Source organism: Quercus lobata, chromosome 4 (assembly GCF_001633185.2).
Source record: "Quercus lobata isolate SW786 chromosome 4, ValleyOak3.0 Primary Assembly, whole genome shotgun sequence".
NCBI lineage: Eukaryota > Viridiplantae > Streptophyta > Magnoliopsida > Fagales > Fagaceae > Quercus > Quercus lobata.
In genome coordinates this window covers 32405596-32418842 of record NC_044907.1, presented here as the reverse complement: position 1 = coordinate 32418842, position 13247 = coordinate 32405596, and the positions used below count along the sequence as shown (strand labels likewise).

The window sequence follows — 13247 nt, the reverse complement described above, 5'->3', positions numbered from 1 at the left end:
AAAATAATAATAAAAAAATGTAAAGTCTATATCTCTAATTTTTAAGCGCAAAATAAAAATAATAAATAAATAAAGATAAATTTTTTTGGAAATAAAGAAGACTTCAATTAAAGAGATTTACTTATTTCTAAGAATACATATTTTAAATATGCTTTGGCTTAATGAGTTACCTATGGTATAAGATTAATAAAGAAAAAAATATGAATGAATCACATTCTCAAGAAAAAGATATTTACAAAAAATTTATTTAAAGGATCAATGTTTTGGACAACGTTATCTCAAAGTACAAAAATATAGTAATATAATGGGGCAAAAAAGTTCTAAATTTAAAATTTTTGGAAATTACCAAAATTATATATGGATACTAGTTAAAGGTGTGTGTTACATAATTTTTGTGATGAAATTATAGATGTAAGGACTGGGTTTGAGCACTTCTACTGTTAGATGAGTGGACTCAAGCCCAATTAGCCCAATACAATAAATTTATAGATAATGAGTTTAAAAATTAGGCCTTAGTGAGGGTTATAACAACTAGACATGCATGGTTATGAATGGGTTGAATAACAAGGACGTAGGCTAAAGTATAAAATTCTGTCCTCAGGCATTTCTTCCGAGGGACTTGTTGTTCTTTTTATTCTTTCAGTGCTTGGTTACAAAGGTTTCCAAGGTCATGCAAATTGCTCCTGTTTTCTTCTTCTCCTTCTCATTCCCCCTCCCCCATTCTTGGAGGATTTCTCACATTATATATCCCCTTACAATTGATCTTGGCCCTCCATCTATTGATCATACAGGTCACTACTCGAGTGCTTGTCCCATCAACCACCTTCCCAAACCTTTTGTGAGTTGCAGCAACTAAGACCGCACTGCTCAGGGGTTATTTCCTCATTAATGCGGTCAGGACATTAGTTGTGGCCATTTAATGTGGAGGTGACAGTTTCTCCTTGAACTGTTCTTATACCATACTCTCGTGGCTATCCTACGATACTTGTCCTTTTTCTTAGGATGCTCTAGGAGGTTGTCGTCGATGGTGTGCCATTCTTTCCTTCTAGGATCTGGGTTGGCCGAGAACAGGATTTTCCTCGGCGATGTTTTTAGGCCATTTGGGCTTTCTTAATTCGTCCTCGGTCATTTCTTCCTCCTCGGCATGGGCCTTGGGCTTAGTATAAAGTGGGCCGGGATTGTTAAATTCTTTGACCCCACAATAGAATATACTTTTATTGATAGATAATAAATAAATGAATGATAATTACACAATTTAAAATTTTTGAGAATGAAATTTGTGGCTCCAATATTTATAAATATAAAAATAATAATAATAATAATTGAAAACAAAAATCACCTCCTACACATACACACAAATTAAGTAGAAACTTTCCTTCAATTCAAAATAAATAAATAAATAATCCCAAATTTCTAAACATTTTTAAAAATATGGTTGCAGAGTTAAGCAATGAGAGACCCACGTGAAAATTGAATTGCCATTGAAAACTAAGTTAATATTAAAATTGATATGTTAAAAGTTAAAATATTATTAAAATTCGTACATGTGTCAATATATAAATGAAACAAAGCATCAAATTAATATCAGCATTTAACAAAATAAGATGTATATGTAGATTAATATACTAAGCATTGAATTAGTATGAATATAAATTATGAGAGATCCTTTTCTACCAATATATATATATATATATATATATATATATATATATATAAAATATGAGACCAATAACCATAGTATATATTTATATAGAGAGCACCAAATTTACAAATTATTAGAAAATAAAACTTTAATTTAAAAACATGCATATTAGCAATAAATAAGTATTTTTCATATACATTATGAAAATGTATAAGTAAAAGAGAAATTAGCAAAGGGTTTAATCCAAATAATTTTTTAGTTGTTCTTGTTGGGTCATCAGCAACAACCACTAGTAGAGTATCAAAAACTATTAGGTTCTAAATATTTAGGTTTAGATGTTTAGAATCACATTTTAAATGTGTTGGTAAACTGTGAACAAAACATGTCTAGTCTATGTGTTAAACAATGCTTAAAAGAGTTAGTTTCAAGTTTCAAGTCCAGCTAACTGTAGAAAAAGGAAGACAGTTTCTACTCTATTCAACCAATCAAAAATTAGGCTCGACCGATCGAAAATCGCAAGAACAGAATTCTACAGAATTTTTAAATCAAACCCAAGCTAGTGAAAACATTTAGGGTTTCATTCCAACTTCTTTACGTATAAATGGAAAACCCTAGCTACATTTTTTCAGACTTTTGGAAGACTTGTGTGTTACTCTTTGTGAGATCAGAGAGGTTTTGTATCTTCTAACTACACAATAATCTACCGGAGTAAGATCTATAATCAAACGTTGATAGAACATAGTTGCTACATTAAGATCATTACTGATGGTAATTTGAAACCTTTGAGTGGGATTTCAAAGTCACAAGCAAGGGTGATTGTGTTGGTGTAAATCCAAGAAGAGAAAAAGCTTGGATTCGAAGCTTGCACATTGTCGTGTCAATAAGTTACTACATGAGGTAGCAATAGATTTAAGGTTAAATCTGATTGTAAAAACTTCAATTATCTTGTAGTGGATTTAAACTTTAATTCTCTTATAGTGGATTTACTTTACCTTGAAGATTACTAGGTTAAATCCTCTCCAGGTTTTTACCTTAAAATGGTTAATTTCATCAATTTTCCTAGGTCATTATATCGTGGTGTTATTGACTTTTCCGCTTTTGTGCATAATATAATATATGCTTGTTTAACCTAGATATGAATAATAAACCTAATAATCAATTGGTTAAATAATTAGGTTAAAATATCTGCTTTAAGGGGTCTAAACGAACAAACAAAAACCATTAATATATATATATATATATATATGTGTGTGTGTGGGAGTGAAAGGCCAGGGAGCCCATATCTATGTATATGTTGGGCCAAGGGCCCAATCCAAGGAAGAACTCCTCTTCGGTTAGGCAAGGCCGAGGACAAAGGGAATGGTCTGCCATTAAGAGTGATGGTGTCACAAATAATCCAAGTCCATAACTCGTCCATATGTCTCGTCCAACGAAAGAAGTTACAATAGGCGGAGAAAATTGCAAGCGTACAGGCGAACCTCGTCCATATATGGACGAGCAATACCTCATGAAATCTACTCATCATTTATGAAGGACAAGCCTTCCAAGATGATCTCGTCCATCTTCCACTAAAAGTGGACGAGCTCACCGTGGAGGTCTCGTCCATCCTTACTAAGGATGGACGAGTTTATCAGCCCGTCCGACCTAGGTAACTTCCACAGCGGTTATGGAAGTTATCCCAATTCTCCGGACTCCTCGACATTGGGAACGGTTACTAAACAGATAACCGTTCCACACACACACTATATAAGGCTTCTTCGATGAAGGGTAAGGGGATTCAGACAATTTCACTTTTGAGAAAATACTTCTTCGTTACAGAGAGTTCAAAGTAACTAACTTAATCATCGGAGGATTTTTGGCCGGTCCCCTCTGATTCTGTGTTCTTTGTATTACAGGAGATAGCCCAAAGATCAACGTTCGAGTCTTGTCAACCCACTGATATCCAAGGAATCATCAGTTGGCGCCGTCTGTGGGAAGAAATTGTTTCACAGTTTACTTCTCCGTGACAAAAGGTTGATGGTTCGGACTAGATCAAGGGCTACTAGCCCAGGCCATCAGGGAAGCAGCAACCCGCATCGTGATCGCCAGTTTGCACCGGTCATGCAGTCATCTGCCCAACATGCACAATCTATGGCAGACGCTATGGCGGAGTTGACTCGCCAAAACCAAGAATTATGAATGGAGATTAATATGAGGAGGAAAACACATGAAGAACGTGAAGGTGGACAAACACAGAGTCATGGCGGAAGAGAGAATACCGAAGTTGGAAGTCAGTTTAGAGGCACCACTTCACGAACGGTACCACACTTGAAGGAAGAAATGGACCAAATGAAGAAAGTTATGGAGGAAATGAAGGAAAATATGAAAATGGCGAATCCGATAGAAGATTTGGTTCACAGAACTGATTCTCCCTTTACGACTTCCATCAACGGTCACCCCCTACCATCAAAGTTCAAGTTGCCTTCTCTAGATTCATATGATGGAACACGTGACCCGTTTGATCACATAGCCACTTTCAAGACCACCATGCATCTTCAAGGGGTGCCTGATGAGATAATGTGCAGAGCCTTCCCTACCACCCTTAAAGGTTCAGCGCGAGTTTGGTTTAGCAAAATACCTCCAAATTCGGTTAGTTCTTTTGAAGAGTTGAGTAAATTGTTTGTTAACAATTTCATTGGAGGACAAAGGTACAAGCGTTCCTCGTCCAATTTGTTGACAATAGAGCAGGGAGAGAACGAGAGCCTTCGGTCATTTATCACCCGTTTTAACAGAGAGGCTCTCAGTGTGGATGAAGCAGATGATAAGCTTCTACTGGCAGCCTTCCACAATGGGGTGAATTCGGATCTGTTCATACACAAGCTCTATGAAAAGGAGCCCCAGTCCATGGCCGAACTCGTCCATTCGGCTCAGAATTTTATGAATGCAGAAGATGCGATCATTGCTAAGAAGAGGAAGAGGTCCGAGAGAATGGACGCAAATCCCAGTCGTCATCACGAGCAAGGTACTCGTCCAAAGAAGGGATGGACGGAGGAAAGGAGAGACCGAGAGAGTAAGAAGCCTGGCCCTTCAGTATGGAACCAGCAGTATACCCCTTTAAACGCCCCGCTTGAGCAAGTCCTTATGCAAATAAAGGATGATCCTTCCCTGAAATGGCCGGAGAAAATGAAGGGTGATCCCAACAAGCGCAACAGAAACAAGTATTGTCGCTTCCATAGGGATCATGGTCATGACACGGACGATTGTTTTGACTTAAAGCAACAAATTGAAAATCTCATAAGGTAAGGGAAGTTGAGGGGTTTCCTTGGACGAGACCAGAGGGACGAGAAACAGAAGGGAAAGATGGAAGAATCATCGCGACCACCACTCGGAGAGATAAGAGTCATCATTGGGGGAAGTTCAACTGGCCAGTCGTCCAAGTCCAAGAAAGCATACTTGAAGGTAGTACAGAGCGTCCAGCTTTCTGGACGATCACCAAGAGCAAGGTCTACGGACGAGTGGACAAAACTTTCACGGACGAGGATGCTGACAGAATTCATCACCCTCATGATGATGCTCTCGTCATCTCCTTACTAATTGCAAACTACACAACCAGAAGAGTGCTTGTGGACAATGGAAGCTCAGCAGACATTTTATATTATCCAGCTTTTCAGCAGATGAGATTAGGACGAGACCAGCTCCGTCCAGTGAACTCCCCCCTAGTAGGTTTTGGTGGGATAAAGGTGCAACCAGTGGGTACCATTTCCTTATCCGTGGTAGTGAGGGCATATCCACGACAAATTACCAAGGACGTGAACTTCCTTGTGGTAGATTGTCCATCCTCCTACAATGCCATTATTGGGAGACCAACTTTGAATAGTTGGAAAGCTGTTACCTCTACTTACCACTTATCAGTCAAGTTTCCAATAAAACACGGGGTAGGACAGGTACAAGGTGACCAACTGGCAGCAAGAGAATGTTACTTGGCCATGCTGGCCATGGATGAACAAGTTCAAGCAATGAACATTGAAGAAAAGAAGGTGGTAGTAGAGCCTACTGAAGCATTGGAAGATATTTTCCTTGGATGAAGATAACCCTGAGAGGTGTACCAGGGTTGGAGCAAATTTAGAAGAGAATATTAAAAAGGACCTCGTCCAATTTTTGAAGAAAAACATCGATGTGTTTGCATGGAGTCATGAGGATATGCCAGGTATAGACCCAAGTGTCATTACCCACCGTTTGAATGTATGTCCTTCCTCCAAGCCTGTGCGGCAAAAGAAGAGGGTGTTTGCCCCTAAGAGAGATAATGCAATCAAGGACGAGGTCCAAAAGCTGATGGTAGCAAAGTTCATTCGGGAAGTGTACTACCCGGATTGGTTGGCCAATGTAGTAATGGTCAAAAAAACGAATGGCAAGTGGAGAATGTGCGTGGACTTCACTGATCTGAACAAGGCTTGCCCCAAGGATAGCTATCCGCTACCGCGCATTGACCAGTTAGTAGACTCAACTGCAAGCCACAAGTTGCTTAGCTTCATGGATGCCTTTTCAGGATACAATCAGATAAGAATGGACGAGGCTAACCAAGAGAAGACATCTTTTGTCACCAGTCAAGGCTTATTCTGCTATAAGGTGATGCCGTTTGGTTTAAAGAATGCAGGGGCGACATATCAGAGGTTGGTCAACCACATGTTTCGTCCGCAGATTAGGCGGAATGTGGAAGTCTATGTAGATGACATGCTGGTGAAAAGTCAGGACGAAGGAAGACATCTAGACGACCTGCAGGAGACATTTGAGACATTGAGGCAGTATCACATGAAGCTGAATCCTAGCAAATGTGCCTTTGGAGTATCATCAGGGAAATTCTTTGGCTTTATGGTATCCCACAGGGGAATTGAAGCGAATCCAGATAAAATTCGAGCAATATTGGACATGAAGCCACTGCAAAATACCAAGGAAATCCAATCCCTCACTGGACGAGTCGCTGCGCTTAACAGGTTTGTCTCTAAAGCTACTGATAAATGTTTGCCATTTTTTAAGGTTCTTAAAAAAGCATTCGAATGGACCGACGAGTGTCAGAGAGCTTTCGAAGATTTGAAGGTATACCTTACCATGGCACCGTTGCTGAGTCCATCAGTGGAAGGAGATGAATTATATTTGTACCTAGCGGTAACCCCGCTTGCCGTGAGCTCAGCATTGATAAGAGAGGAAGATAAAGTGCAAAAACCTGTGTACTATACAAGCAAGGCATTGAAAGGAGCGGAAGGATGATATCCACAAATGGAGAAATTGGCCTTCGCACTAATCACAGCTTCAAGGAAGCTGAGGCATTATTTCCAAGCACATGTCATTAATGTTATGACAGATCATCCGCTCAAAAAGGCAATGAATAGACTAGAAGCTGCAGGACGATTAATCCAGTGGGCTGTGGAGCTAAGTGAGTTCGATATCAGGTATCAACCAAGGCATGCCATAAAAGCTCAAGCCCTAGCAGATTTTATTGCGAAATTTACCCCAAGTCATAACGAGACATAAGACAGTAAGAGATGGATCGTCCACGTGGATGGTTCGTCTACACAGCATGCAGGAGGAATTGGTGTGGTCCTGCAGTCCCCAGAAGGAGATAAACTGAAACATAAAGTCCGTCTACAGTACCAAGCGACAAACAATGAAGTTGAATATGAAGCCCTCCTTAAAGGGCTAGAATTGGCAAAGTCCGTGGAAGCCAAGTCCATATGTGTCATGAGGGATTCCCAACTGATCATGGGGCAAGTGAATGGGATGTATGAAGCGAAGGAAGAACGAATGAAGAAATACCTTGGTAGGGTGATGCGCCTTGTGAAAAGGTTTGAAAAAGCTGACTTCGTTCAAATCCCAAGGGAGGAGAACGTGGAAGCTGATACTATAGCAAAAGAGGCCTCAGCAGATGAATCATTAGAGAAGTCAGATGAAGTTCAATATATGCCAAGTATAGATGTCCAGGAAGTACAGCAGGTGGATAACAGAGAAGATTGGATGACTCCAATTATATCATACTTGAAAGACGGACGACTACCAGAAGAGAAGGACGAGGCCAAAAAGGTGAGGGTGAGATCAGCTAGATATGTCCTTATGAATGAAGTGCTATACAAGAGGGGTTTCTCTCAACCTTACCTTAGATGCTTAGCTCCGGACGAAGCAAACTACGTGCTGAGAGAAGTTCATGAAGGGGTATGTGGCAATCATTCAGGAGCCAGATCACTTGTCCACAAGGTCGTCCATGCAGGGTATTACTGGCCGAACATGCAAGCTGATGCTAAAGCATACGTTAAGGTCTGTAACCAGTGCCAGCGATTTATCAACGTCCCCAGGCAACCATCGAAATACCTCACCCCAATGGTGGCACCGTGGCCCTTCGCACAATGGGGACTGGACATTTTGGGTCCCTTCCCTTTGGGAATAAGGCAGATGAAGTTTCTAGTGGTGGGCATCGATTACTTCACCAAATGGGTGGAGGCAGAACCATTGGCAAATATCACACAACAGAATGTGAAAAACTTCGTGTGGAAGAACATTGTATGCAGATTTGGAGTGCCGAAGGTATTGGTGTCTGACAACGGACGACAATTTGACAATGCACTCTTCAAGGACTTTTGCTTACATTTTGGAATTCAGAACCATTACTCCTCGCCTACACACCCCCAAGCCAACGACCAGGCTGAAGTTGCAAACCGATCCTTGTTGAAAATCATCAAGACTCGGCTTGAGGGGGCAAAGGGAGTATGGCCAGATGAATTACCAGGAGTTTTATGGGCATACAGGACCATAGTGAGGACCTCTACAGGGGAGACTCCTTTCAAGCTAGCCTATGGAAGTGATGCAGTCATACCTGCAGAAGTACATATGGCTAATCACAGGGTGATAATGTATCAAGACAAGGATAATGAGGATCAGTTTCGTCTGAACCTCGATCTAATAGACGAGGTAAGGACAAACGCAGAACACAGGGCAGCAAAGTATAAGAACCTCATGGCTAGGCAGTATGATGCGATGGTGAAGCCTAGGCGTTTCAACATAGGAGATCTCGTCTTGAGAAAGGTCTCTTTGTCAACCAAGAACCCAGCACATGGGAAGTTGGGCCCGAACTGGGAAGGACCCTATAGAGTTATCAACTGTAAAAGGTAAGGATCCTACTACCTGGAGGCCCTGGACGGGAGAAAGTTGGAACATCCTTGGAATGTGGAGCACTTGAGGAGGTACTACCAGTAAGAGTGAACCCATGGACGAGACTGGGTCTTATCTGTCTATTAACGTACTATTGTGTATGATGTTGTTTGTGTTTGATACTACTATGTTTGGTGTTGCTTGTGTATGGAGTTTGAAACTACGATTTTATTACTTATTATAGTTGTGTTATGGACGAAGTCATGAAGTATGTATTTATTAAATAAAAAGGCATCAGTGTGCATATGCCTTATCTGTAAACAATATTTATGTTATGTACAAAATGTTTGTGTGAATTTTCCATGATATTGCCGTCCAAGTCAATCCTCAAAAGGGTTGAAAGATCCAAGACGAACAAAATCTCTGGACGCAGAGATGTAACGTCTAAATTTTCTTAAATAAAGCAAGGAAAAACCACGTCCACACTCATCCAACTCATGGACGAGGCGGAGCCAACTGAAACAATCCAAACTCTGGACGAGAGAAAAAGTTGGCAAAATAAGTAAGACGGTGAGTAAAATTAGTTTGCAAGTCCTGAGACGAATCAAGCTAATTAAAAATACTACCTGCTAAGACGAGTTAGACTACATGAAAAATATGTACTCTCGACATGGACGAGCTAAAGCTAGAGTTAAAATAGCTTAGCAGCATTCGTCCATGCAAAGAAAATGAAATCACTTGTCCATACAAAGAAAATAAAACTTCATTCAAAGGGTGGACATCCTGCGTCCAAAAACCCTTGATTAGTTTGAAAAGCAGAAATAGTATACTTAAAAAACCCGTCCTAAAACCATGGACGAGTATAATGTATTCTTGTTACATAAAGAAGGTCCAAAAACAAAGAACAAAAGACCAAATAAAAAAAAAGAGAAAGAAAGCCACTAAGGTTAAAAGTCTCGTCCTAAGAAGGGGGAGCATTCACAACTGGTGCGTCCTGAGGCTGGGTACTAGCGTCATCTTCCACGTTGACGTCATCAGAGCCAGTCTGGAGAAGAGAGCTTGTGGCAGCAGCAAGGTTAAGCTTGATTGCATTAAAATCAACTTCAGGGAAGTTCTCAATAGCGTCCATTCTGAAATCTTCAAAACCAGCTGCATAATTGCGATCCAAAGTGTCTGTATATGCTTTGGACGACTTGAACTCAGCCACAGCGTCCTCTTTTGCCTTGGAGAGACGAGCATTCAATTCATCGTTCATCTTCTGCAAATGATCAATGCGTGTATCCTTCTCCACTGCATCCGTCCTTAGCTCCTCAATCAGCTTATTACGTTCCTTGACCTCGTCCTTAGCTTTTTCAGCAGCCCCAGCCCATTTTTTACAGTCAGCATTCACCTGTTGAATCCTCGTCTCCAACAAGACTCTCGTCTTGTCCAACTCTGTTGCCTATCTAGACGCTGCTATAAACATTGACATGACCTATGAATAGACAAAGCAACATAGAGTGATTAAATAAGGAAAAGTGGCTAACTGAACAAGGACGAGAGATACTGACATACCTTGAAGAGGTCATGGACGCCTGAATGCTCAAATTCCTTCAAGCCCATGTTATAGCACATGTTTACATCCTCGTCCTTGACGGCTATCTGGAAACGTTCTCAAGCCAGGTCTTCGTTCTCAATGATGTTCGTAGAAAGTTGGGACGAGCCAGGCGTAGTAGACTTGGCCAAAGGAGTTCTGGGCGGAGTCTTGGATGGAGTGGACTCAACTGGAGTGGACGAGTCCACGTCGACTATCTGGACGGCAGGCTGGGCCTGGGGAGGTTTGGACTTGACCACCTTGGACGAGCCTGGTTTAACCCTTTTGTCTCTACGACTAGGGAGCCCTTCCAAGTCAATGTTCTTTGGCAAGAACTTCCTTTTGTCCCCAACCGTTGGACGTGTCTGACCCTCAGGACGATCCTGGGCTTGACCCTCAGGACATTTCCCCTCTCCTGCAATTTCTTTCCCTTTGTTCTCTTTCATTGTTGACATTCCTAAGATGAGATGAACAAATTAGGAATGTATACATAAAAAAGAAAAAAAAAAGGAGTTTTAGCTAAAAACTTACTTTTTCGCACAGTAACTTCATGGGCGATAGCTTCGTCTGAAGGCTCAGGACCTAAACCCCACTTGGCTAGACGTCTAAGCGTGACAAGAGAATGAAAGCTCCTGTCTGTATGTAGACGAGCCCTGTGGACGCGGTCACGGTGAAATTTGCTCAAGGACGGACGTTTGGCAGCTACAACACAATGAACAAACAAAGGTTAGAAATTGTAAATATACCAAATAGAAGTAAGAATAAAAATAAACAAGGGGAAGGGACGTACCTTCTGGACGAAGGTTCCCTAGGTCCCCAGTGTAAGGGGGAAAGGGATCCCTGCCAACATCCACAGGGTTCCCTGCCCAGAAGCCTGAAACAAAAATGAACTCCGTCTTCCATTTCCTATCAGACGAAGCTAGGGACTTGATCAACCTACAATCATTCCCCCTAGCAGTAAACTGATAAAAACCTTCAGATTGACTTATGGCAGAAGATTTATAACAATAAAGGAACTCGTCCACTGTAAGAGGACGGTCCCCACCAAAAACTTCCCTCCACAAAATTTGCATGGAGATAATTAATCTCCATGCATTAGGATTGAATTGACAAACACCTAAACCTAACTTGACTAATAACTCTCTAGCGAAGGCATTTAAAGGAAACCTAAGGCCACCTAAGAAGTAAGATTCATAGACACCTATTCCAAAATGGGGCTCACAACACCACTCTCCACAGACGGGCAGCCTAGGGTTAAACTCGTCTGGGATTTGATACCAGGATTTAAGGCTACTTAACCTTTGTTCGTCCGTCTTAGAATGGATGCCTACAGCGCAACTGAAGACGGTTTCTACCTCGTCCGTAGGATTGGACGGAGAACCAGCTTGAGAGCCAAAAGCTCTCCTAAGCTGTTCTTGGACGACCTCAATAGGGAGCCCAGGGGCCCCAGAAGAGTAGTTCTCGTCCGTGCTTCCTCCACTCTCATCACTAGCGCTGCTAGAGCTAGAGCTATCACTAGTATCCTCACAGTACTCGTCTATAGCCTTATTAAGGCTATCAGTAGACGAGGAAGCAACAGACATCTCTAACAAGAAACTTAAAACCTAAAGACGAGGAGAAGAAGAGTACCTAGCTCTAGACGGAAGAAGACTCTAGACGCAGAGGAACTCCTAGACGAGGCTCTAGACGACGGATGTCAAGGAAGAAAATCTCTGGAATGAGAAGGGTTAAGGGAGGCATTCCACTATTTATAGGATGCTGACCTGGGTAATCGAAACGACCCAACCAATACGAAAGCGACACGTGGCATCTACCTCGGAAATATAAATCGACGGAATCAGTCGCCAATAAAAAAATGACACGTGGTGCAGTAATTATTAACCAATTATATATGTCCAAGGACGTTCAACCCTTTGGACGACTCACATGGACGAGGGGGCAACTGATGGTGTCACAAATAATCCAAGTTCATAACTCGTCCATATATCTCGTCCAATGAAAGAAGCTACAATAGGCGGAGAAAATTGCAAGCGTACTGGCGAACCTCGTCCATATATGGACGAGCAATACCTCATGAAATCTACTCATCATTTATGAAGGACAAGCCTTCCAAGATGATCTCGTCCATCTTCCACTAAAAGTGGACGAGCTCACTGTGGAGGTCTCGTCCATCCTTACTAAGGATGGACGAGTTTATCGGCCCGTCCGACCTAGGTAACTTCCATAGCGGTTATGGAAGTTACCCCAATTCTCCGGACTCCTCGACATTGGGAACGGTTACTAAACAGATAACCATTCCACACACACACACTATATAAGGCTTCTTCGATGAAGGGTAAGGGGATTCAGACAATTTCACTTTTGAGAAAATACTTCTTCGTTACAGAGAGTTCAAAGTAACTAACTTAATCATCGGAGGATTTTTGGCCGGTCCCCACCGGTCCCCTCTGATTCTGTATTCTTTGTATTACAGGAGATAGCCCAAAGATCAACGTTCGAGTCTTGTCAACCCACTGATATCCAAGGAATCATCAAAGAGCAACATTCCGGACCATTCCATGGAGGAGGATAAGTATTGAGAAAGAACAGGACAAATGAAGGCATGGAAATATCTAAAAGAAAGATGCTACTATTGCACTAAATGCTCTACAACTAATTGAACCATGCTTTTCAGCCTTTACAACCACTCCCAAAGACTTTAAGGAGAGGTTGACAGGTCAAGTATTAGCATTATCAATCTAAATCTACACATGGAGGGTGGAAATGAGAAGAAGATAGTATAAAATAGAGGAGGAGGGAAAAAAGAAGGCCCCGGCAACAATCTGGGTACCAGACTTGTAACAAAGTCTTAAGAACAATACTTAAGAATCAACCTCCTCGGGTAAAATCCGAGGACGTCTTTCCCTTGCAAATTTT

General features: G+C 41.5%; 2 protein-coding genes across 2 annotated transcripts; both read left to right on the top strand.

Moving 5' to 3' along the window:
- The first annotated feature begins 3881 nt into the window (after positions 1-3881).
- LOC115985047 lies at positions 3882-5706 on the top strand. Its single transcript, XM_031108021.1, has 4 exons — positions 3882-3940; positions 4042-4474; positions 4592-4839; positions 4926-5706. The coding sequence occupies exons 1-4, from the start codon at positions 3882-3884 to the stop codon at positions 5704-5706; spliced, it is 1521 nt and encodes a 506-aa protein (XP_030963881.1).
- A 598-nt stretch (positions 5707-6304) lies between these two features.
- Positions 6305-9324, top strand: LOC115985046. Its single transcript, XM_031108020.1, has 6 exons — positions 6305-6612; positions 7156-7825; positions 7940-8170; positions 8270-8334; positions 8416-8692; positions 9223-9324. Exons 1-6 carry the CDS (start codon positions 6305-6307, stop codon positions 9322-9324), a joined length of 1653 nt encoding a protein of 550 aa, XP_030963880.1.
- Positions 9325-13247: the final 3923 nt, after the last annotated feature.

Bases quoted from the DNA above. Each gene is read 5' to 3' on its own strand.
- LOC115985047 (XM_031108021.1), top strand. From the start codon at position 3,882: ATGGCGGAAGAGAGAATACCGAAGTTGGAAGTCAGTTTAGAGGCACCA. The intron at 4,475-4,591 runs GTGAATTCGGAT...ATTGCTAAGAAG, and splicing joins TGGCAGCCTTCCACAATGGG to AGGAAGAGGTCCGAGAGAAT. The intron at 4,840-4,925 runs GTATTGTCGCTT...TCATAAGGTAAG, and splicing joins AACAAGCGCAACAGAAACAA to GGAAGTTGAGGGGTTTCCTT.
- LOC115985046 (XM_031108020.1), top strand. From the start codon at position 6,305: ATGTTTCGTCCGCAGATTAGGCGGAATGTGGAAGTCTATGTAGATGAC. The intron at 8,335-8,415 runs GTTGAAAATCAT...ATGGGCATACAG, and splicing joins GAAGTTGCAAACCGATCCTT to GACCATAGTGAGGACCTCTA. The intron at 8,693-9,222 runs GTCTCTTTGTCA...TCTTAAATAAAG, and splicing joins GAGATCTCGTCTTGAGAAAG to CAAGGAAAAACCACGTCCAC.